At 39.8% G+C, this 25,159-nt stretch overlaps 2 protein-coding genes across 2 annotated transcripts; one reads left to right on the top strand and one right to left on the bottom strand.

The window, feature by feature from the left end:
- Positions 1-7,970: 7,970 nt before the first annotated feature.
- Positions 7,971-16,922, top strand: RB195_002750 (uncharacterized protein; the record flags this gene model as incomplete). The annotated part of the gene is made up of 14 exons (XM_064200141.1): positions 7,971-8,060; positions 8,432-8,511; positions 8,762-8,847; positions 9,169-9,320; positions 11,580-11,642; positions 12,282-12,419; positions 12,484-12,579; positions 14,482-14,607; positions 14,668-14,739; positions 15,817-15,895; positions 15,961-16,025; positions 16,079-16,237; positions 16,635-16,726; positions 16,811-16,922. The coding sequence occupies 14 exons, from the start codon at positions 7,971-7,973 to the stop codon at positions 16,920-16,922; spliced, it is 1,410 nt and encodes a 469-aa protein (XP_064056022.1).
- A 671-nt stretch (positions 16,923-17,593) lies between these two features.
- Positions 17,594-23,950, bottom strand: RB195_002749 (uncharacterized protein; the record flags this gene model as incomplete). Its single annotated transcript, XM_064200140.1, has 6 exons — positions 17,594-17,646; positions 22,017-22,116; positions 22,189-22,315; positions 22,552-22,661; positions 23,281-23,416; positions 23,844-23,950. The coding sequence occupies 6 exons, from the start codon at positions 23,948-23,950 to the stop codon at positions 17,594-17,596; spliced, it is 633 nt and encodes a 210-aa protein (XP_064056021.1).
- Between the last annotated feature and the right edge of the window lie 1,209 nt (positions 23,951-25,159).

Below are 25,159 nucleotides of genomic sequence, written 5' to 3'. Positions count from 1 at the left end.
TATAGACGATGTATGGCTGTAGAATAATCCGCAAGGAATATATGCAAGAGTTTGGTAGTAATTATAAGCCTCCGATTTGTGATCAAACACCTTCTCAAGATAATATCTTGAGAAGGTGTTTGATCACAAATCGGAGGCATATAATATTATCTGCACTTTATGAAATATAGCAATTATATTTATACTTTATCTTCCAGAACACGGAAGGTTAGTTGAGAGACACTTCTAGAACTCTGTCGGCGACGATTTAGTCAAAACGCCATCCAGTAATGAATGTTCCTACGTGTGACGCAACTTAGACAAAAAAAAAACAAATAAAATAAGCAATCCTCTGGCTCTTTTCGTATTCTCAATGATTTCTCAGAATAAACAAAAGGAAACGTGAAGCTGCGAAAATCTCAGTCCAAATGAAATAGTGAAAGGCGATTAAGGCGAAAGAAAGAGTTTATTTCTAATTGAACGGCGGGTCCAAATTCAAACCTAAAATTGCCGGAAAATGCTTGAAATTTCAGAAGTGAATTGATTAAGGAGCAATCATTATCCATAGCTTCTCTTTTTGCTAACGCTATTGTCAGTGGCAAATTTGCATCCACAGCTCATTAGTGGATTAAGCTGAATTTGCTCCCTTCCCATTTATTTATTCATTTTCTTCCTACTTCCCTCTATTTTCGTTACTTTTCCAGTTTTAATCCTCTCCTTCATTTTTCTCACTTCACCCCGTATATCCCGTCTTCCTCTTTGCGAACTGCCAGTTCCGACCGTTGGCTAATTAGATGCTTTACGTTTCCCGGCGTCATTCATCAGTGCAGCGGTAGTTACGTGCCAGTAATGCGGTAGTCGTTTCAGGGTCGCATGAATGATTTAATAATCGCTAGACTGTTTATTGGAATCGTACACGCACACCTCTCGGGCACCGTATCATTTCTGGTTTCCTTGAAAATTCTTTTCGTTATGCGCTTAAATCCTGAAAACTCTTAAATAGCTTTCCGATAATATCCTTTTCCTTCATGGTTGAAACTTTCAGTGTTCTTAAACCACAAACGATTCTGAATTGAAGTAGAACGCGTTGGGGCGTTCCAAAGGAACTGATTAACGCCAATCACTTTATCCTTCCTCCTTCATACTTAATATCTCAAATTTTCTACTACTTTCATTCTACAGGGCCGAAAAGGTTATTGGCATAGATTTCTTTCGACAATTCATTCCTTAGATTTCCTTTTTTATTTTCTGTTCAAAACCGTTAGCATCGTGAGTGCCAACTAAGCTTTGCATCCCTCCGGGGACGACAAATTAATACCAGGCTTCTCAGAGTGGATAAAAACACTGACCGAATTTATCTCCAAGCCCACTCCCAGTAAGTCACTGTATGTATAGCCACTGTAAGGCTGGACAAGCGTTCGTTAACCTCAAACGATTCTAAATTGAAGTGAACGTAACGGCGCGTCGATCTGATAAGCGCCAGTCACCTTATCCCCGTTTATAATTAACTTTATTCCTTAGATTTGTGCTACGGAGAGGACGCAACATGCACGCTAACTCTTGTTCAAAAAAAAACAAAGAGATTTTTTTTTGCTGCAGAGACTTGAAGCCCTCTGGAAGCTTCGACTCTTTTCTATTGCTATATCTGAGTGCCCCATTACCGGTAAAAAGTGATTTTTTAAAATTAAACCCTTGTAAATACATATTTCGCCAACTCAACGTGTAATTTCGTAAAATGAAGGTCAACAACAACGGAAACGCGAGTATGGAGTCACTGTACTTATCGACCTCTTTCCAGTTAATTCTCTTTTCAATTGATACTTTGATGTGACATTTCCGACTCGTTTCGAATAAATATGTTTGGAGATTTGAGGAATTTCGCACCACCCCTGTCACACCCCATCTCTAAAGTTTAACATAGAAAATTCTTCAAGATATCATCGTAATGTTATTTCTAATGCGGTTCTTCTATGTCAACATGATCAATCTCTGTTCTTCATCAAAAAAATATCATATGAAATTTCCATTGCCACGTTCTTCTTCTCGAAAAAGATCAGTCCGCACATGTTCGTTAACAACGCTACGTGTGCATTTGACAATTAATTTTAAAAAACTGATATAGTGGACAGTTTTTTTTTGATTTCCTCACGTATTTTATAATTTTTATCGTAAATTTCGATATATTTCGTCTACTCACATATTTTCGGCATAATGAATTAAAGTTGTCGCAAACTTACATTTCCACTAACACATCGCCTATTTGTGAATGCTCAGAAAAGTAGTTAACAAGGAAATCTGGCTGTTGCAATCCTCAGTTTTCCGGGAAAAGCTTAGCTGATTTCATTTGCATTACGATCGCTCAAATTTGCTCTATGTTCCTCTATCGGCAAAAAAGAACGTGTCCGATCCGTCATATTAAGGCGCAAGAGGACTTATTGAAGTGAAGGTTAATCTCTGAAAAAAACCAGCACCGCGATATATTTTTGATGACGGGCAACAGCCTTTTTGATATTTCAACTCGTACAAGAAAATACGTCGTATTCCTGCAGAGTTAACACTGACGTCTTCTACCAGGAACTCAGTCAGTGACACCTTCGCGCTTCTCATTTAGCTTTTGGCATTCGAGACAAAGTCAAAGGGGTTCGCTTTTTTCTTTTCTGAGGCGACGGGATGATGTCGTAACACAAAACGACAAGAAAAACTTCACCAAACAGTATCTGATGGCGATTTTTTTGCTGAATTCACTCATTTTTTTTCTCTCGATTTCAATTTCATCTACTTTTTTCTCCTATTTATTAATCTCTTGCTAAGCAAATGAGCTTAAAACTATCTAACATTTAATATTCATGTATTCATTTAGCTTCGAAAAAATCCCAATCAAGTGCATGAAACTACATCTTCTTTACAATGACTGCAGTGGGCATACGTACAGAGCAGCGTCTCGATTGTCCAGTTTTTTTTTTCAATCCCTGTATTCAACGCAGATTGTGACTTGTTATTCTGCCACATTCAATTCTTGAACATCGTAATCCCCACTATTTCCACGTCCCGAATTTCGCGACAAAACCACCGATAACTCAACTCTCTGCTCTGCTGATTGAATTGGCATTCAAATTCGAACCAAATCTTTAGGAAATTTTGAAACATCCCTGTTTGAATCCTGAAAAAGGACTGCACCGTACACAGAAGTAATCAGTGGCATCATCCCACGAATCTGGGGTGGTGCAGGTTGCAGGTGGGTTTTGCCTGGAGTGCGCCAGCCTTCTGCATCTTCTGCATCAACGCATCTTTCGTTTTTTACGGCAGTTAGGAGGAAATGGACGGAATCACCCTCCTTCCCATACTCTACGACCCCGTATAGGCGTAATCCACCTGAAACCGGCACCACCTCAGATTCGTGCGGTGATGCCTTGAAGAACCCTTCAAACACATTTCTTGACGAAAAAGAAACAGAAATTGAACTCAGTTAGATAGCATTTATTTATTTATTTATTTATTTATTGAATGACATCACAATGTTACAATGTGTCGTTGCATGCGTTGCATCGGTATTTCTTCGAAATTGGTCATGACAAATGTCTTAGAGAAATTCATCCTCAGCTCCACAATTCGGCTTTAGCCGCTCATTCCTTGAAAGGTTAGGTTTGAAGGTCTTGTGATTTGTGCGCGAAGAGAACTACATCATGAGCGTACCTGGGATGACTTAAACGGAGCCCAATGATGCCTGATGTTGATACCTCTTTTTCTCTAATCTAGCTGCGGAAAACGGTTCCCGAAACGGCAGTGAACAGGGCAGGAGAGATAGGGTCTCCTTTTCGGACACCTCGTCTAACGTTGATAGGAACTTGATTGCCACATATTTCGAATGTTACAGCAGCAGATGGGTAGATGTTCAACAGAAGACGAATTATCTTTGAATGAACTTCTTGTCGATGTGGTGATCAGATTCCTTGATCAAACTTTTTAGATAATATGTATTATCTAAAAATATTACATAAGATGTGTAGATGGATAATAAGTGAACCCAATTTGAAGTACATAATAGTTAAATTACAATCGCTCTCAGTTAGTCTCCTTCGAAAAGGGCGAAAAATATTTCCCGCTAATACATATATAATATGAATGTGCATGTGAATTCACTGTTTTGGTAGTACTAGCATTACTAGTGCCATGATTTAGAAAATCTGGTAGCGTAATCGACGAAGATATTTTTAGCCTAAAAATGATACAGACTATTGAGAAAAAGGTTAGCTTAGAAAATTGTATTCAGTGTTAATTTTTACGTTCTTTGTATAGAGCATTAAGCACAAATGAATTTCTGTTGTAATAATTAACGGGAGTAATGAAAGCAAAACAGAAAAATTCTACATCCCCGGATACATTTTGCCGTGTTTGCCACTCAAAATTCCTTTCCGATAGTGCTCAATTACCGTACATATCGTGAATCTTTACCTCATAGTATTGCTCAGAGAGTACTTCTTAAAACCTTTAACGCAGTCGGCACCTGGACCCTATCTGAATATTTTCTACTCCCATTTAAAGTCATAGATGTTGAACGTCGATAGATCTATCGTTAAATAAACACGTCCCGTGACTCAAACGTTATCGATGATTTTCGATCGAAAAGCAGAACTCTTTCAGTAGGGCGCTGATCGCGACTTACACCTTCGCCGCCGCAATGAGTTGTTCTTCTCATGACGACCTCATTTTCATAGTTTTTATGCGACCTTCCGTCACTCATTTGTCAGTGCCTACAAGTATCCCGAATGACTGACGAATAGTTCTAGTTCCACGTCGGCCAAGGCTTATTACTTGCTTTTTAACGTTGAGAATGAAGCTGTTGCTTCTCTTTTAGAACTTTATAAACACATTTTTCTCTTAACTATGCCGATCACATAAATTCGTTGCGCGTGAGATTAGATTAGAGGTTGAAAGTGATGAACAGCGAAGCGCATGGACTAAAAGTGCGGTCGTTCGAGAAGGATTAGTGCAGCGTTGCCGTCGACCACAGCGGAGGTCGTCTCGAAACTTCTCTGCAGGATATAAAGTTTTTCTAGCGTTTCACCAAACCTGTTATGGCAATTTCTTTTTTCTTTTCGATAAGGCTATTTGACACCAAGAATTAAAAAAAAACCGCCCGATCACAAATAAATCGACACCTCCATCACATGTACTTTTCCTTTCCTCTGCTCTAACGTATAACGTATACTTTGAAATATTTCAACTGTTTGAGTTTCTTTTTCCTATCAGTTTTTGTTTAGGACTTTTCAGTTTTCCACATATTACAAATTAACTACCCCGTGTTTAAACCTTAAGTGCTAAGTGGTACAATAAGTTCTCTTTACTTTTTAAAAGTATACCATTAATGCCACCAAAAAATACGAGATAGAAGATGTAGAGGAACTCAAACACGCGAAAAAAGATGTTTATGGATATGAATTTTCCAAGAAAGAACATCAGCAGTATTTCAAACCATAAATGATGCCTTTGTTGGTTTTTACCACCATTTCTAAATGTTCTACCAGCGCACATACTGATGGCTCTCCGAGAGAACTCGCTACTTCTCTGTTCGAAGAAGTTGTCACCTCTCTAGTCTTGTTTCACTGGTCACATCTTCATAATCTTTGTAGTATAAAGAACAAATGTGGCAAGCTCTAGCCTTTTTTCACATGCTGGAAGAAAACAGTGGATAAAAATGTTCATTTACGTCGACATAGTTCCAATTTTTGCATTCTGGATGTTGGTACCATTCGAAAAAAAGCCATAATTAAGATGTAGATGGCTAAGCAACTTTTGAACAAGGCGTAAGAAGATAACGAGTGTGGTCTTAAGGAATTTCATAGTTCCTCGTATTGAGGAGTCATTCTTATGAGCAGTAGTGGGTGGCGGTTCAGCAGAAATAACTGGCGCTAATAACTGTGTGCTTTACAAAACAATTTCTTTAGAAGCTTAAAAAATTCATTTCTAACCAATTCATTACTCTGGTGATTTTGTGGCTCCAATTCCCAGCAAAATTTAAGATATTAAAAAACCAAAGTACTATAAATTGTTTATTCTAATGTAAACACCGTCAACAACTACTCTCCTTCGCTTCGTTTCTCTCTTCATGTCCTTCATTTTTTCTCTTTCCATGCATCTCGCTAGAGCCACCATGGGACTTCTTTCTTATTCCAAATATCAGGGGTACCCATGCATAAGTAATCAATTATTTCAGTAACAACAAAAAAAGAACTTACTTACACTTAGTTTTATCTTTAGTCTATTATGTAATCTCCTTCGTTATCCAGCAATTTTCGCCACCTTGCTGGTAGAAGTCCAATCTCTGTTCATAAAATTTCGTTTCCTTTGAAGCAAAATATTATTCTAGGTGAGTTCGCACTGCATTGGTATTTTTGGAAATTTCTATTCCTTAGTGAATGTTCCACCGATGAAAGTAAATGAAAATTAGATGGTGCTATGTCTGGAGAATGGAGGTGGGAGATGCCTTTTTACTGTTGACCGAGTGGCCTGAAGAGTGTTTGCTGTTTACTGAATACTCAATTTGGCATCAGTTTCCATCAGTGTTCCGCAATCTCTCCCTGCATCACTACAAACAGCCTCCTCCAGAATGCAGTTTTGTACGACGCCATCTATTACAACGCTCCACCCCTTGCGCCGCCTCCGCCCTACGATTCGTCCAAAATCAATTCGGACTGCCACGACAGGCAGTAAGTTACGCTACGCGTGCAAGAGTGGCGCGCTGCAATAGAAGGCGTCGTACAAAACAGCATTCAAGGGGCGGCTGCTTGCAGTGATTAATCGAGAGATGAGCGGAACCACCCCGGTATCCACAATCTTCGACCCGTCTACGGATACTCCACCTGAAATCCGTACCACCCCAGCCTCAACAGGGCAGCTTCTTCGATTGCTCTCAGAGAAATCAAATTTACCGCTCTAAAATTTTCTAACCAGCATTATGACTTATTGACTTTCAGTACGTCTCCATAAACATCACGATTTTTTTTGTGTTGCAAGTGTCGGATTAACACCTGATCGAAAATGAAACAGTATGCAATGACGTAAATTTTCTGCAGTTGGTTGATTCTCAGCCATTTTACAACGGTCTGATAAAAAACACTTGATTTTAATTGTCACAAAAGTCAAAGCCACGAACTGTAATATTGGGGTTTAAAACACGTCTTTATCCATTCACGCTCTGATTTGAAAAGACTGAAGCAAATATTCCACACTAATAATTATTGATTACTTATGGGTACCCCTAATATTTTAATGCTGACTTTGTAGCTTTTTTCTAGAACATGCCTATGGTTAATTTTACAAGTAGAAAAGCACACACATTTTTCTAGCTATCAATATTTCCTTTTCTTTTGTTTTCTTTTTCGTCTAAAGAGTAGATTAATGCTTTCGTCATGAAAAAAAGCTTACAAGATTAATGAGATTTAATTCCAGTAAAAGGTTCTGATATAAAAACTACCAGGAACTACAGTAATCACGTGGGAATTGCAATCGCATAACCATTAGAATCCTCCCTACGTACTCCATTCTGTTGGCGCCCGGGCTACGATTATTGTTAGTGGTTGCAAGCGCCGGAAATCGATAGGGTCGATCGGTGGTCTCTTGGCGCGCCGTGGTCGTAACGCAATGACCAACGGAACAAAAACAATGGTAAGAACTACACAGACCTATATTCGTGCGGAAAGGTCAACACCGTTTCTGCAAATGCACCTTCAAGAGATGAAATACTAATAATATCCATGGTTTTCTTAAGAACGGGCTCATTAAATCTTCATTAGATTTCAAAATGAATACATGTCATCTTTTCCATGACCATGCTCATCAGAATCTTTTTTCGTTACTACTCAAGTGATATTCTGCCCTGCCAAAAGAATAAGCTGTTATTTTAGGACAATCGCCGTTATTAGTGCTTTGCTCTCCGCGATGTTGCCCCATTTGAACCTTAGGGTTTATCTAAATCGTACATTTCAGGCTGGATGAGCGTCGACATCCGCTCACCGGACGTTGACACCGCACCTTGTTTCCCCACTAATCCAGAAATCCACAAACTTGGCCAGGCTAAACAGGTGATTCAGAATAGTTGGAGATTCTTAACAGAAAATTCAAGACTAAAATTACTTCGCTCTGAAAAAATAGGTACTGAAGCGGGGAGAGAAGGTCTTTTGAAGTTCTCAACGTGAACAGTCAATAGATTCATAGAAAGATAGAAAAAAATTCCCAATTTGCTTTGAAGTAAACTAGGAATTTTTTTAGCAATTCGAAACAATTACGGATATTTTTAAACACTGTCTATATGCTATGCTTTTTGCTGCGATTTTTAGTAAATATTTTACTACCTTACTTTTGCTTCACTTTGCAAATACTTTACTTTATTATTTTTGTATTTGCTATATCTCTCGAATATAATAATGAATAATAAGCGAATATGAAATTGTAGCATGTCCTCGCACATGAAATCGGCCAAGGTTCACTCTGCCGCAATTGCGACTGCGCAGGACTGGATCTTCATTTTTGGCGGTGAGTAAACGTTAAATACCACCAGTAAGATTTTTTGAGGTCTGTGGCACGAGGAAAAACATGGTGTATCAACGAATGTACTACATGTAATATTTTTTCGAAGTAAGAGGAGTAAAATGCACTGCATACGAATAAAGGAATGAATCATCACACGTAATAAGCGAAAGAAACGTCGCCGTCGCTCGTATGGAAAAACATTGACTTCCCAGTCTTGCTGTTGTGATATACTAGGCCTCAAGTTTTTTTTCAGGAAGCTCTGCAAGAATTGCGGTTGTCGAATGGATGAACACGATGTGCAGTTGCCTAACCAATACGACCACGGACAGATCATCATAGGTGATGTCGTATACGTTTACTTTTGGTTATTTTGAAAACCAAGAGACTAGTAAAAGCGAACGAAACGTGGGAAAACATCGTCAAAGGGTCGAGAATCGATCGATGAGTTAGTTCAAAATTTGTACTTGACTAACCGTTGCTCCCGCCAATACTTCCTATGCAACTTTCTTTAAAAGCCATGTACCCTTTCCAAGATAAATTTCTACAAGTGAGGCTGCTGTTTAGTCTCAAGATTTCAAATTAAAGAAGGGAAGAACCATTTCTTCAGTTTAGAGCTCCTTTAAATAACGACGAAATCCCTTAAAATCGCTGTGATTTCAGGACGACTATTCCATGTTAAGGACCGATTTGAGCACAAAATCACTGAGCCTCTTAAACTCCGCACAATCAACGAACAACAATCAATGTCGAGTTCTTCGTCATCAGATATTCCTCAGTCCACCCCACCCAGTAAAGGAGGATCCAGTGTCGAGGTGAGTATATTTCGTTTTGCTACTTCTTCTTGATTTACTCCACTTAATCCGGTGGCTGGTATTAGCGCCTGACCGGATTGCCCTCATATTCGCAGATTCGTGTCATCCTTGAACAAAGCTCTGGGCCACCCTTTTGATCTGCAGCAACAGCTCGCACAGAATTCATCTATTCGCCGTCGTCCCATACCTTGCGATACTTGATGTCTCGACACCGAGTGACCCGAGTACCTTCAGGTCGACAATGTCCGACATTTCAGCGCAAGGAAACAAAGAGTTTCTAGAGAAATTTTCGGCCAAAATCGAAATTCCAGTTCCTTCTAGATATTTGACCTTTTTGGGCCGGGCCTTTCCAGTGTGTGGAAAACGGCATCTTTTTGTAATATCTGGGTAACTTCCGCTGTATAACTGTCCAGGTTATGTAGCTCGTGACCCTCTATACTCAAATGTTTGATTCCATCTACTACAAAACAGGGCTATAGCGAACCGCTATCAATCAAACTCGTAGTCCCCCTATGATTCTTATTTGTCTTTATTTTGGCTTCCGTTTTCGACAGAAGCATTTTTCAGCTACATGTAAATATCAATTAAGAAACATTTTAAAAATTCTCACTAAATGATGGTTCTTATGGACCTACTTGATATTCGATATGGGTCAAGAAAAAAAAAACTTGCACTCTGTCAATGCGAAACCATCATATATCACGGGCGCGATGTAGGAGGCGTCACACTTTGATTCGCTTAACGCTACAGGTCGAGTGAGTGGAGTTTTGTGAGAAAAAAAGGGTGGAGGTGCATGATCGACGATTCGCTTTTGTGTTGCTGAAGCTTTTTTTTGAGAGGAACGTGAAGCAACGACATTGCAGCAATAGTCGCTCACAAATGCGATCCGGCAGGTAGTATAGACGCGTACTGATGAGTATAGACGCGTCGTTGCTGCACCTCATTATTCTTACATCTAGCCACATATTGACAAAACACTTGCACTTTTTAGTTTATTTCTATTTTATTATTTATTATTTATTTTTATAATAATTTTAAAAGCAGTTGATATGATCGTTTTCGGATGATTTTTGATGAGAGATGTCACTTTAATTACATTAAAAACACTTAAACATCTTTAAAAAACTTTTAAAAAAAATTTTGGAGGACATTTCAACTTTGAAATCCCTTTAACACTTCAAAAAACCATCTGAAAGGAAACTCAAAACTTTTACAAAACGTTGGAAAAACCTGAAATGCCGGGACCAAATCAATATACACAGGTGTATTGGTGAAAACAGAAAAGGAACTGTGGACTACGCTGCACCAGACAGAAAAACAAAAAATCACAACATTTCCTGGAATGAGGGCTGAAATCTTGAGAAATGAACACATACATTCTTAATCTTCCGGAATAAAAAAGACGAATACAAGTGGACATAATGCGAACTCTTTCACCTCGATGAATCCATCGCGTCGTAAGAAAGCGCAGCGTAAAATAGCAAAGTCGCGAAGATTCTGGTAGAAGTGTGGATAGGGACAAGTGTATAAAAATCAACCTTCCAAATGTTGTGTATCGCATCTTTGGATGGTTGGGCAGGTATTGCCGGATGGTTGCGATATGTTGTGACTTGTGCGGCACTACTTTGCAAATAATAATACTTGGTGTAATTTGTGGGAGAAACTCGGATTTTGAAGCAGTTGAAGGAAGTCAGTAGGCGGGGCCAGTGGTCAGGTCAGTGCGACTTTTTTCGGGGTGATTTCAGATGAGGAACACGAATAAGAAAAACTAACATATTCAAAAATCCACACTAAAGGTAGTTTTCATAAAATAAATCTGCAAAAGTACTCCGGTTTTATTCACCAATTTAAATCGGGCAATTTCGAAAATGCTTCTCGTGTGACTCATGGCTCGATTTCGAACAATTTCGAGAACCGTTTTAGTTCTTTTTTTTTAAACGAAACCTTCGTTCTGACCTGACTTTTAGGATATCTCAACCTTCTGCAATCCGAATTCTTTTGGTTTTCCCATTCGACACGGCTTAGATCATCCGCGAGATGCAGTTTTGGCTAACTTCAAAATTTTTCGAAGAACGTGCGCTAACTTAGTTAAATACACTATATTCAAACTAAGCTTGTGAAACAACCCCTTTAGTACTTCCTGATGGCTCAAAGCCTAAAAAATTGAAAGGATATGACTTGTTTTCTCTAATTACCTTTAGACTGAAATACGTTGAGACATCCTAGTGCATTTCTTTTAAGGAGCATTGGATTTTTCAGGACAGGACACTTCCGACCGCTGCATACAATTTCAAAGTGGAAAGTGGAAAGGAAAATCATAAGGTAAATTCTTTTCGACGCGTAGCCTACCTTTTATTCATCTTAGAGTAGTTGCGCTGTGTTTTTGGTGGTTGCGGGTCCTGTAGTCATTCTCTGTCACCTTCGGATATAAAGGGATAGAAGAAAGTATTTGTAGGAACCAAAAAGCTGAACGACCGTTTTTCTCGTTTACACATTTCATATTTATTTTTACATCAAGCTTACTTCGCACTGTTGTATACTACATTCTTCAGATGTATCCGTTTGTTTATAGAATTCCATTCTTCGTAAGTAAACTATAACGCAGGTACTGTAAACATTACATGGACCCAAAAAGAAATCCCATAAATAGCAAGATAGACTGAGAATAATTGCACTTCATTGAATTAATACCTTCAAAACTCTACGATAAACATAAACATTCCAGTAATGAAAAGAATTGTGGTCGAGATTAAAGCTTCAGTTATCAAGTTAGCTGAGCAATTCTGCTGTTGTGACAAAAATTTTGTAACCCAACATGAACTTTGGATTTGCTCTTCATTTATACCACAAAGGGTAGAGCCATTATTTCGCAGTCAGATCTTGACGCGAGACCGTATTCCAACATGAATTTCTTCATCGGCGTTGAACTACAGGCGCAATGATCATATGGTGGAGTTTTAGACGACCACCGAGTACAGCTGGGTCCCTGTGCCTGACAAATCTCTGGTTGAGCGATATATGCAGGCGCTGCCAGAAGAGGAACGTCCAGTGATAGGCTCCGTCGGCGAGCAGAACCGAAAATCGCGGCTTCAATTCCAGGTAGGAGTTTTTATGAGAAGGAATAAAAGTTAAAATTGAAAAGAATGAGAACATTTACTTGTAGCTGCCTCTGTACGACTGCAATGTGGAGGATGCTCGATTTGCAGACGACAAGGATAAGGAGGTACTACGACGATTTGTGGAAAACGTCCGCAAACATGTAGGTTTCGAAAGAACGTTGTCTTTTGAAGGAATCTTTGACCATAGTTGAAATTCCTCTCTATACATAACATCGACAACCGTACACGACGGTCTCACTGGTTGTAGACGTCGCATCATGCAGTAGCAATGAAATTGCCACTAAGGAGCAAATTTTCCTGTTATTTTTTTCTGCAGAGCTCGAAAGTATTTGGAGCGATGCAAACACAATTACGACTCCACTGTATTTCGTAAAAATAAGACCCTAAATCCGGGCACTAGTAGCCATTACTATAATAGATTAGGGAAATCGCTGACTAGTTCTATGTTATTTCTGAGACAAATACGTTGTGAAGCATTGCTACGAATTTGCGCCTAGTTTCGGACAGGTTCAGGTTTAGGTTACGGAGCATTTTCAACTCGATAGAATGGTCATTTTTACAGTAGGAAGCATCCAAAATAGTGAGTTGTCGTTAAGACTAAAATTTAAAAGAAGGAAGATGGAAATTCCAACGATTTCCAGGACTTCTTGCAAACTAAGGTGGTTTACATGACCACATCAATGTACATATAGTCTTTTAAGAAACCTCATGATGCTTAGAAAAAATCTGCTTATCACTTTGACTTCGCAGTTGAAACAGTTTTTGGCGATCAATGCTTCATTTGATTTTTCATCGATTTTGACAGTTTTCGAAGGGGACGAACACTTGAGATATTTGGATATCCAGTGTAGCATAGACCGTATCCGAATGTCGGTACCAATCAAACCAGCTTAGGAGTGCTCCAAGTTGGTACTAAGAATTATAACCGGATATAACTAGTTAAACGAAGTGCAAGGTCAGCAAAAAAAGATTCGTCCGGCTTTTAAAAGGAAAGTTTTGCAGAAAAAAACATAGTAACATACACAACGAAAACAAAAAATCATACATGAGTACTGAGTGATTCACAAGGAAGGAGGAAAAGCTCGGAAGCTTGCGCTTTAAAATTTAGTGGTCTTAAGCCGTGCAGATGGCAACTCGGACCTCACTTACAAAAGGACGATAGTGGAGGAAAGGAGAAAAAAAGGAAAAGGAGCTGAGCTCTGTGTTCTCGGGCATGAGTACCGAGACAGCAAACCATCCTGCGATTCTAACGTCAATGCAAAAATACAAGTCTCTCGATCTTACTATTTGCGAGTTTATTTTTTATTTGGCATCATTTTAGATGTTTGGTTCGCTATCCAGGAAAAATCTTGGACAAAATCAAAATCGCATTACTCATGGTAAAGAGTATGAAAGATGAAGTAGTACGGTGTGTGGATCGGATTGAGCTAGAGCTGTTGAGTTTGGATGTTGTCGTGTGATCTGTAGAACTTTCATAAAGCGCGGCTGAGATGATATCAGCAGAAACTTTTACATTTTCTCATTTTTATTTTGTATTTAATATTGCATCTGTAGTAATTTATGCGCCATTTGCGTCGATGGATCCCGAGTTCCTTAGAACCCTAAAGGGTTAGTAAAACTGAGAAAAGAATTGTTGTAAATTGCCCGGCATAAACGAATAATTTACTATTTACAAACAGAAAAAACAGCGTTCAACAATTGTTGTAAGAGGCGTTCTTTTATGCAACGGTTTATAGTCGCATCCAAACGAGCTGAAGTTCGATGCAGTTGTGTAAGTGACTGCGCTTGCAGTGGCACCGTGGAGTGCAACGGTTGGGATCGCGGGAGGACCTTCACTAGCACCACTGATCGCCCCAGTCCGAGTGAAACTAACTAGGGCATCTCAATCTCAACCCTTAGCTCCACTTCGCCGTTTCGAGCGCAGCCGCTTACGCAACTTCACCGAGCTTGAACTCAACTCTGCTACCACTGTACGTTTCATGGCGCAATAAAAGAGCACCTGATGATGCAGTAGTTCTACTAGGCAGTTTATTACATTTCAGGTTATTGGTGTAGGACAAGTGAAAGAGGTAACTGCAAGAAAAACTGCTGTTAATGCTGGATCGCAAACTGATGACACTACCGATGAAATCGCACGTGAACTTGCTGGCATCGATTTGCAGAATGTAGTAAGTCAATTCCCATCACTTCGTTCCTGCGACTGTAACATCGACAATAAATTACTTCAGCAGTGCAAGTCATGTGTAAAACCAATTCCTGTCGGAGATGTTGGCATTAAAACCGACCATGGTCCAAAAGATGTGAGTTTTAGTACTTCTAGAGTTTACTCTTGTTTGTTTTAGACTTCTTTCTTCTCCTTGTTGAAATTTGTAGCTGTTTAGAAATGCCATTATTTATTTGCACCCTTGGTTTAACTCTTTTTCGAAACAACACCTACCACGTCTTGTCGTTAGGTTCTTTAATCGCACAAGGGCGATAATTCGCCGATATATTCACCATGACTGTCTCTCACAATATTTCACCTTTCCACAATATGAACAATATGAACTTTGGAATCCCTGGGGCCAGCAATAGGCGAGAGGGGGGAGGAGGGGGGCCGGAATCAAAGAATAACTCAACAGCGAGTATGAGGCAGTGAAAGAAGTAAATCGTTTTCCGCTTCAAGGAATGGTTGAGGTGAGCAAGTGACAGTCTGAAAGGGACAAGGGGAAAAGGGTGAGTGAGAGACCGTTACTCAACTCAGGTTGGCGTGGAGTGAACGAAGTGACAGCAAGCCGCAGTGAGGAAGTAAATGGCGGCACACTCCGCGCGGAGTTCCCATTTCGATGGAACTTTCCGACAACAGAAGGCGTGTAGTTGAATCTATATGGTGCACTTAGCAACGCCGAGTCTTGCAGTCATCGTCAGCGTCATGGTGTTTGAGAACCGCTCCAAGAGAGTGCGGATTTCGTAGATGTTGGCGCTAGAACGTGTGGCAAGTTGTCGAAAGAGAAGTGTACCTTGTCGAAGGTCCGGAACCAGTTGTTGGCTTTAGCGTGGGTAGTGGTCTCTCCTCTAATGCATTGTTAATATCGGCGGACGCTTGACGTGGCCTATGGCGCTAGTTCCACTCGTGGAAGAAGACTCGGAGATAACGGCAATCCATTTGCATCACAACAGTGACACAATAGGAGCACGGTGCAGTTAAACACTTCGGCTAGATAGCCTGTAGAACTACTTAGCTTTCACCTAAGCTCCAAGGAAAAAAAGTTGTGCTCTAGCTTTCAAAGTTCAATTTTTCAAAGAGCAAAAAGGTGGCCAACATATCATTAGTTAAAAAAAAAAACTTTTAGTTTTGTATATACTTTGTCAACTGTTTTAATCTTTTGCTACTTTAGGATATATGGCATCCGAACTGCTTCCGATGTGCCCAATGTGATCAGCTGCTAGTTGACATGCTTTACTTTTACTACCAAGGTGAATCCCTTTGCATTCTTAAGAGTAAAAAAAACAACTATTCATGAGTATTATTTCATGTTCAGGGAAGTATTACTGTGGAAGACATTTTGCGGACCAACAGTATCCACGATGTGCTGGTTGTGACGAGGTGTGTTGCAATTTGTACTACACTAAAACATTCGCAAATGTTCATCCGTTTAGCTGATTTTTGCTCGTGAATACACTTTCGCCGAAGAGAAATCATGGCACTTCGATCATTTTGCCTGCTTCAAATGCGATTTCCGTCTTGGAGGACATCGTTATATGACGAAAAATGACAACCCACATTGCATCAACTGCTACATGAAACATTTTGCAAAGGTGAACTTGAATTCTACACTGATTCTCATAATATTATGAGTCCCTGGTAAAGATTGAAAGTTGGTTAAACAAACGGTTCGTTATAAACCAACCATTTGTTCAGTCGGATAGGTTAATATTACCTTCCTTTCTTCTGCTACTGTAATACATGTAAGGTTCTCTCAGTAAATGATGATATTTAAGGCATTAATATTAATTAATTATTAATATTCATTAATAACTATGCTGAGAATTATCATTTCAAATGTTCGAAAGAAGCAAGTTTCGTCCAAATTTATCAATATTTTAATTTCCGGTCTAATTCTCGCCTAATCCTTGTTTGATTTTGGTTATATTTTTGCCCACTGAACGATTTCCATTTCTCGATTGAGATAGCGTAGCATTTCCTGTGTTGCAGAATTGTGACACATGTGGCAAAAAGATTGGTCCTGATGAGAAACGCCTCAACTATCAGGAATTTCATTGGCACGCAACAAAAGAATGTTTTCAGTGAGTTTTCAACTTCTACATGGTTCTATTCAACTTTTCTGTCCTGCTTTTGCTCAGCCCTAACACTAGAATCATTCTCTCCAGCTGTCGTCAATGCAACAAAGATCTGATCGGCAGCAAATTTATCTTCAAAGACCACCATCTTTTCTGCTCGTCTCAGTGTAAAACGGACTTTCAGAAACAGAAGAAATCTTAATTGCTCTTAGTTTTACAACGAATGAAACGCCACTTCGCTCGCCATCATTCGATCTTGCTTTCTTCATTCATCGACATCATTGTTTTTTTTCTGCCCTCTCGCCAATCGTCACTCTTGTTAGATTCGTTGTTTATTGTTGTGATACGCTCGTTTTTTCTTCCTCCTGTGCATTCATTGATTATATTTTGCGGGCTTGTACAAAACCATTGTGATGCAAATTGCTTTATGTGATAAAGTAATCCTATAAATTATTTTGAGTGAAGTTGTACGGTTACTTCACAGTATTGATCGAATCGATACATATGTGGTATAACCCCGCATACATAAGAGAGGATATGATTAGTTTACAGCAGTTTAATCACAGCAAAGGGAGAAGTATAGGATCTAAATATACGAAGGAAAGGGAGTTTACACATTGGGAGGACAAGAAATAGCAGAAAAAAGGAGGATTACTGCGGGAGGTTACTCATTATTAATTGTCGGGATAGGGAATTTCTACATTTTCTGAGATCACGATACCCGTTACAACAGTGATTAGATATACACACAGACATATCCAGACACCCAACTTTAAGATTTCCCTACGTAAGATGACAAATTATAAAAAAAAAATTGAAAAATTATTGAAAAAAAAATTAAAAATTGAACTCTGGACTGTTTCACTAGATCTCCTAGATACTGTTGCAGTCATCTCCACAGCTCCGTTGTGCTTCTTCCAGAAAACCTGGAAAAAATCATGTCAAAAATATTCCAAGTACTCCAGCCATAATTCTAATGCATCTTCTAGAACGACCAAAAAGATAAAGCAAACAAACTATGTATGTCTTGCGCACATCAAGTCAGACAAGGTGCTAATCTATATACCACGGAAAATAAGCTGCAGAGAGTACACAGCACCTTAAGGGCAGCATGCCATGAATCTGGGGTGGAACGGATTTCAGGTGGAGTATCCGTATACGGGTAGTAGATTATGGAGACCGGTGGTTCCGCCCATCTCTCCCTGAATCACTGCAAACAGCCGACCCCTGAATGCTGTTTTGCACGATGCCTTCCATTGCGCGCGCCAGCTTTGCACGCGTAGCGCCCCTTACTGCCTGTCGGGGCAGTCTGCACGCGTAGCGTCCCTTACTGCCTGTCGGGGCAGTTTATTTTCGACGAATCGCAGGGCGGAGGCGGCGCAAGGGGTGGAGCGTTGTAATAGAATAATAATAATATGGTGTCGTACAAAACATCATTCTGGAGGCGGTTGTTTGCAGTGATGCAGTGATGCAGGGAGAGATGAGCGGAACTACCCCCGTCTTCATAATCTACGACCCCGTATACTGATACTCCACCTGAAATCCGCACCAACTCAGATTCGCGGTATGCTGCCTTTAACAGGCTGATCCAAAGCTTTTGGTTCAATGATTTGGTATGAACCGGTAGCATCGAAGATTGCGGAGGACCAGCGTGGACCGATTCAAGAACAAATGTAGGAACGTTTAGGTGGACCAGCGACTGCACCATTTCTAGTTTGCAAGGCCGGAATCTGCAGAGTTTTGCAAAATTGTCACCGGCCACAAAACGGTCCAATGGTCCAATCATTTTCTACCGGTGCTTTGACAGTGTTTGAAACGTTCAAAGAGAGCTATATGAACGTTCTTTCACCCGCTTCAATTTAGATCATGCAGTGACAGCGTCAATTCTGTACAGCGGTCTACGGATGCCATTTGTAAGTGCTTCTCCCACACTGACAACAAGGTCCAATAAACAGTCTCCGAGCTGCATATCAAGACTTATTGTAGACACCTGCAAAGCTGGGAACTCAGCTAACTCTATCCTCAAACCAAAGATGAGCGGAAGTCGGCTTTAAAATTTTGACCGCTCAAAAACACCGCAATATCGGAAATAATCGGAAGCCAAAACCCGAAGTACAAGGTTAAGAAGAAGTAGAAGAAGGTCCCAAGAAAAAAATGTCAACACTTTTCCCTGAAATTTGGATTCATATCTTATATGTTTGTCTTCTTGCAAATTTTCCTTCTCTGTCAGGTGTTCACCATTGACATTCACCATTGGCAGGCTTTTCCTTTCCCCTCAGGTAGATTAGCAAATAGGTGTACTGTTGTGTTGTTGTACAGTAATAATCAGGATACAATCAGTATTAAAGACACCACACCACGAATCTGACGTGGAGAGGGAATCCGAGAGAAAACCCTGAAATGGGGTTGTAGATTGGGAGATCCGGGGTGGTCCCACTCATCTCTCCTTAAAGGCATCACCCCACGAATCCGGAGTGGTGGTGGTTTCAGGTGGGTTATGCCCATACGGAGTCGTAGATTATGGAGAAAAGGGCGATTCCGTTCATTCCTTCCTAATTGCCGTGAAAAAAACTGCCTGAAAGATACGGCTCCTAGCGTCTCGGTGCGCTATTTTCTACAACGAGTTCGATTGGAGCGCGCCAGCCTTGCGCACGCGCCGCATCTTCCAGGCCATCTTTTTTGCGGCAATTAGGAAGAAATAAATAGAATCACCCTTCTCTCCATAATCTACAACTCCGTATATCCGTATAAGCATAATCCACCTGATACCTGCACCACTTAAGATTCAGGTGGTGATGCATTTAATCGCCTGCGTGCAAGACGCCGCAGTTGCAACGCGCCACCCCTACGCACGCGCCGCATCCACGTGTGAGCGGGAGAAGGCTAATGATCTCTAGTCTATTCAAGTAAAACCAATAAATAGGCTCCTGAAGAAATCGGAACGTCCACGTAGAAGCACATCTTAATGTAACTTGCAGGGACTGAAGCTAAAGTGGTCTCCACATCGTTTTTACGATGATTAGGGAGAGATGAGCGGAACCGCCCGGACATCGCAATTTATAACCGCATCTCCAGTTTTTCTCGCGGATTCCTTCAGCACGTAAGATTCGTTATCCTGCCTTCAATGTGTTGTAACAGTGTGATTACTTTCAACTACATTATCCTATTTTTAACATGTACAGAGTACGGTCTTAAGGAAATCCTTCCCGATTAGTTTTGCCGTTTATTTGCTTCTGGAAGGTATCTCAGCTTGTGGTAATTCAGTTTCTATTTTTTCTGTAATTGCGTGCGATTAGCATTTGTTTTCATCAGAATTATAGTAAAATCTTAGGGTCCGTCATAGGAGACGGTTAAAATGCATAGTTACACAAATGTGGTGCAGAAATCAACTTCCTGCAAACTTGAAGTCTTTGGCAAAGTGCGCTGGAATCAGGAAACTAGTAAAAAACGAGTTTCTTGGCACGAGGGATGCAAATCGTTCACAAAAAAAGAGGGAACGGGACAAAAATAAGTCCTTACGAACTTAAAACCTTTAAAAAAAATCTAGCCTTGGTAGCAAAACGAACGACAAAACACGACAACATGGAAGGAGACTTCAACATGCAGTCGTATCCAAGCACTTTTATAAGAAACAAATCGATGAAAAAACGTAAAGAGCAAAAAGAGAACGGGTCCGGTCAATGAGCCTTCATTACATGCCGTCACCGAGGACGCGTCGCGCCAACCCACTAGAACACTCTTACGCCGGCTGTACGCCGGTAATTTAGCAACTCGTCTGTTTTCCGATCTACCTGAGGACAGAAAACCTGTCAACCTGTACCTCAGAGGGGCACCTAGAAGCGAAGAAAACTGCGGTTATTTATAAGAGAACAAATAAATAAAATGAAGACCCGACAATATAATGGATTCATCCATTAAAATGTAGTTGGGGGCACCCTGTGGCGCCCTTTCTCGATATAAATAATCAAATCAATCGTTGCCGTGAGACCTAAGCATCTGTCTTAAAGGATCTATAATATGTAAACTAAAGTTACTAAGAGAAAAAAGTAATTAAGAGCGCCAGGAAGTAACGGCGCCAGTGAGTGCACGCTCCCCCACTCCTACTGCATTTTTCCCTTCATCGGCACACAAGATGCTAGAAAATTTATTCAAATATTCCTTTGTGGGGACAGTGCTAAAACATCCATTTCAAATCAATCCATTAAGTGGTCTCAAGTCGCAAATAATAGCGATAATGGAAGACAAAAACGGAAAAAGGAGAAAAAAAAAACAAAAGAAAACAACGGAAGCATGCACGATGAGGGTAAGGCTCCAAATACTCGAATTATATGTAGTTACGAAATGTGCCCGAAACAAGGAACGAACTCGTAGAAAACCTAATGTTCAATAGAAGGTAAAATTGCACGGGTCATCAAGGAGAGTACTAAAAAATAGTGAAATGTGAAAAAAGGTGGGGGACTGTCCAACTTCCGATCAATCGCTTTCGGGATTCGAAATTGCGAGATCTCTCATCTCTACCTCACGCCAAAATGCTAGTCGCGCTCTGCGCTGTGCTCCTACGCACATATTTTTCTGTAGGGGGAAAATCGAACCAGCCCAGTTTTGTTGGTAAAACCTCAAGCTACTACCAATCTCATACAATAATCCAGCTCTTCCTGATCGGGCAGAATTATGAATATGTGGATGAGTGCGAATTGGATTCTTGAAACTCCGAATCCGCAGCGGGGGGGAGGCGGTACCTAGCTCAGTAGTTTAGAAAACGTGGTTGCATGCTGGAAACGATAGCGAAATGCGAAATTATGTCGACTGCAGCAAACGCAATAATAATGATAACTAATAATAATCAAAGGGCATTTGTGGCGCAGACGGTTAGAGATCCGTTGTAGCCACACTGTCGAGGGTTCGAAACCGCCCTAGTGCAAACCACGCCCTTCATCCCTCCGAGGTCGATAAATTGGTACCAGACTTGTCTGGGAGGATAAAAACACTGACTTGACCATCGGCTGGTCCCCGGGAAGTCATTTTATAGGCCAACACTTGTTCCAAAACCTCAAAAATTTCGTATTCCAGTAAAACGCGTTGACACATGCCGAGTGAATTGATACGCCAGCGACTTTATCTTTTTTATCCTTTTAATAATAATCAATAAAGATAATAATAGATAGTAATAAATATATAATGATAGGTAGCAGATAATATAATAGCAGATAATACAATTACTAATAATTAATAATAATAATACTAATAATAAGACTTTTTTTTAGGAAGAAACACTACGAAGAATGCAACTCCATACCTCGTTTCATTTCCCGTATAATTACAGACATTAGCTTGTTCCAACCAATGATGGCCACACATCTACGATGAGTCACTGTTCGTGAGGGATCCAGGGAGATCTAAAGTGGCGATTCTGTAGCGATTGTTGTTTACTAAAAAGAATAGCAACTAAATACAATTCGAACTGGTACCTCTGAAATATTGAACTCTTTGCTGGAACCCAAACTGAACATAGAAGGTTTCTTCTGCCATGAGATCACCTGATCGACCGTAACTTTCTTGAATACCAACCAGTTGTCGGCACCAAAGTTCACGCCTCTGTAATGGAATGAATATTCTTACTTTTACTTCTGGGCTTTCTATAATCTGTTTGTCATTTATGGCTCTGAATGACTCTGAAGTAGGATTTCCATGAACACCAACTTCAAACCTCCATAGATGATGTTATTTCGGTGCAACAGTTTAAATCTGTTCACAAGTATAATTTTAAAAAACATTCTGACAAAACTGGCAAGAGAAAAGAACTGAAAACTCAATATCGTCCTTGAACCTACTTATGAAAGTGAATTTGTCCTATTCGATAAGCCATGCGATGAACTGCGCTGTCGGGGCAGATTCCAAGCGAAGACACTATGGTATCGAGAAAATCTTGGATACGTTGAGCCTGAAAAGTTGCTTCAACTGATACAGCTCCGTTCACAAAGACGTATTCTCGTTTCTTGACGTAAATCTATTCGTGAAAGCTAAGCTCAGAGTTTAGTCCTCTTTTAAAAATCTTTTAGTCGCCAGTATCCGCTTTAGTGCAACACCCTCTAAGAATGTATTTTATACTTTACTTTTAAACTTTTAAACCCCGCTTGATGCTTCTGAGCTATGAATACAAAACGGACGCAGACCATAGCTTGAATTCCAAGAATCATAGCATGCAGATGTTTTCCAGAGATGGCTGGCCACAACGGCAAATGAACATCAGGAAAGTCGCATAACTACTACTATCCTGCTCAAAGATGTATTTTATACGCAGCTTTTGGATACCGCATTTGTAGATAAAAAGAGAAAGACATGATGACGGTCAACTAACTTTCTGATGGTAGAAGAAGACGCATAAATTAAGTACTATTCAGAAGACGTGAAGAAATTACAACCATTACGTTATAATTGTGGAGTAGGAAATGCATAAAATGATACTTTAAAAAAAATTGAGATTAAAAATTAATATCTTGGTTTCTTTACAAGAACAGGACTTTTTGTGAAAAAAGGATACAAAAGAAAGAAATTCTGACCTGAAAAAGGAAAGTTTCGCTCTTCTGTAATTCTTCGATGGACAAACTCGTCTCAAATCCGTAATACGCAGCAAAGCTTGGCTTCTTTTCAATAAGTGCAGCAAGAATTTTCACACCAACTTCACTGTTACGAGCCCTGGAATTGGAGAAAAGTGTATCGTTGTAGGATTCTTGCTAACGTTCCGTCCCGTTGTCCTCCCTCCCCCACAGCGAGAATTGAAATCCCTTTTTTCGAGTATAGAGCGGTTCAGCTGTGAATTTATGATGCGAGTCAAAGTGAAAGCAATACAAACAGACAAAAAATGCAATAAAGCCGCAGAAATCAAAGAACTATTGAAGTGCTCTTAAACAGCGAACCTGCTATGCAAGTATGTAGTCAGAAGCAGAAATCTGCAGATGAACTGAATTTAGGTGGATAATTCTTTAATAACACTAAAGAAATAGCAACGTGAATGTGCGTTTTCGACGGACAACATGACCAGAATTTATTTAGAAGCAAACTTTGGACGGACAATTGGCAGTTTCACACTTGCGAGTCATTATTAAGGGTAAAAAGACCATACCTTATCCAAACATCCCGAATAGCAGCAATTTCATGATCGGAGAATTCAGATGTTCGTTCGTTGCCGGTTGCACAGAATATCAACTTTTGTAATACATATGAAATCATACCTTTAAAGACAACATTTAACGGTGCGCTCATAGCCAAATATTTTGGAAAAAAATTGACGGTTACGGCCTACAAAACAAAAGTTGGTGTGAGACTTTAAAAGAGAGTTTTGAAGATACATGAGGAGAATGACTATGTTACTTTGCTGAGAAAAAAGGCGGAAGAGAGGATAAGCCTGGTTGAGTCATTTTTTGAAAAGCGTTTAACAGAGGACTTTTGCAGAAACAAAAGCATGGATTTGAAACCAGATGACCAGAACAATGTATGCAGGAAATATGTGCAGCCACAGAAAAAAATAAATTTGTATGCCACTCACACTAAGAAAAAATATGGAAAGTAGCTCGCTCGCTCATCCTCCACGTCAGTCGCCGCTCACCCCCTTCAAACTCTTGGTACCGGAAAGACGAAGACAAAAAAAGCAGATAGTCTTGGAACCGAACACAAAAGTAGGACGGCATCGAATGAAAGAATTTGAAATAACACTTTATACTTCAAATGTAGTGTTTGGAAAGATTAGAGGGCAGATATATGCTGAGACTAAAAGAAGACTAAAGCACCGATGTACGTCGAAGGCTAAAGAAAAATGTGATATTTACTGCTTGTAGATTCAACAAATAGCATAATCGCTATCTCTCCATAGCGACCGTCAACGGACTGAAAGGAACTATTTTCCATACAAACAAATTAGGTTTCAAAGAAAACTATAGTGCCGACACTGGAACAGAATCTTTTCGTTGATCTTTGTAGGGAATCCAATTTATGTTCGTTTAATATTCCTGTAGACACTACGAAAGCACTGAGGTATTCTATGAGTTCGTAAATGGAATGAATTACGCTGAAGAGAAGACGATAATGGTCTCAAAACCCAGTGTTCTTCTCATGAACAATAAGAAAAAAGCAGGCGGAAAGTTGGATTGCTTCAGAAAAATGTAACGCATTGCATAGTCCCATAAGTTTTCTTTTTCGACGCTCGTCAAATTTTTCAATTGACAGTCGTCTGAGTTGTAGACCAAATTAATTAACAATCATTCAGTCATTTTGATGGAGGAAATCCATCATAGTGTCTATATCCTCGATTGATATATCTCCGTTGTCAAATAGAAATGTAAAAAAAATTAAATTAATTAAGAAAAAAATGTTAAATGTCTTTTAACAACACATTATTTTACCGAGGCTACTCAAAACTTCCAGCAATGACAGCAGTATCGT

This window comes from Necator americanus, chromosome IV, assembly GCF_031761385.1.
Source record: "Necator americanus strain Aroian chromosome IV, whole genome shotgun sequence".
Taxonomy (NCBI): Eukaryota; Metazoa; Nematoda; class Chromadorea; order Rhabditida; family Ancylostomatidae; genus Necator; species Necator americanus.
The sequence above is the reverse complement of the archived record's forward strand: the minus strand, read 5'-3'. Positions and strand labels throughout refer to the sequence as shown.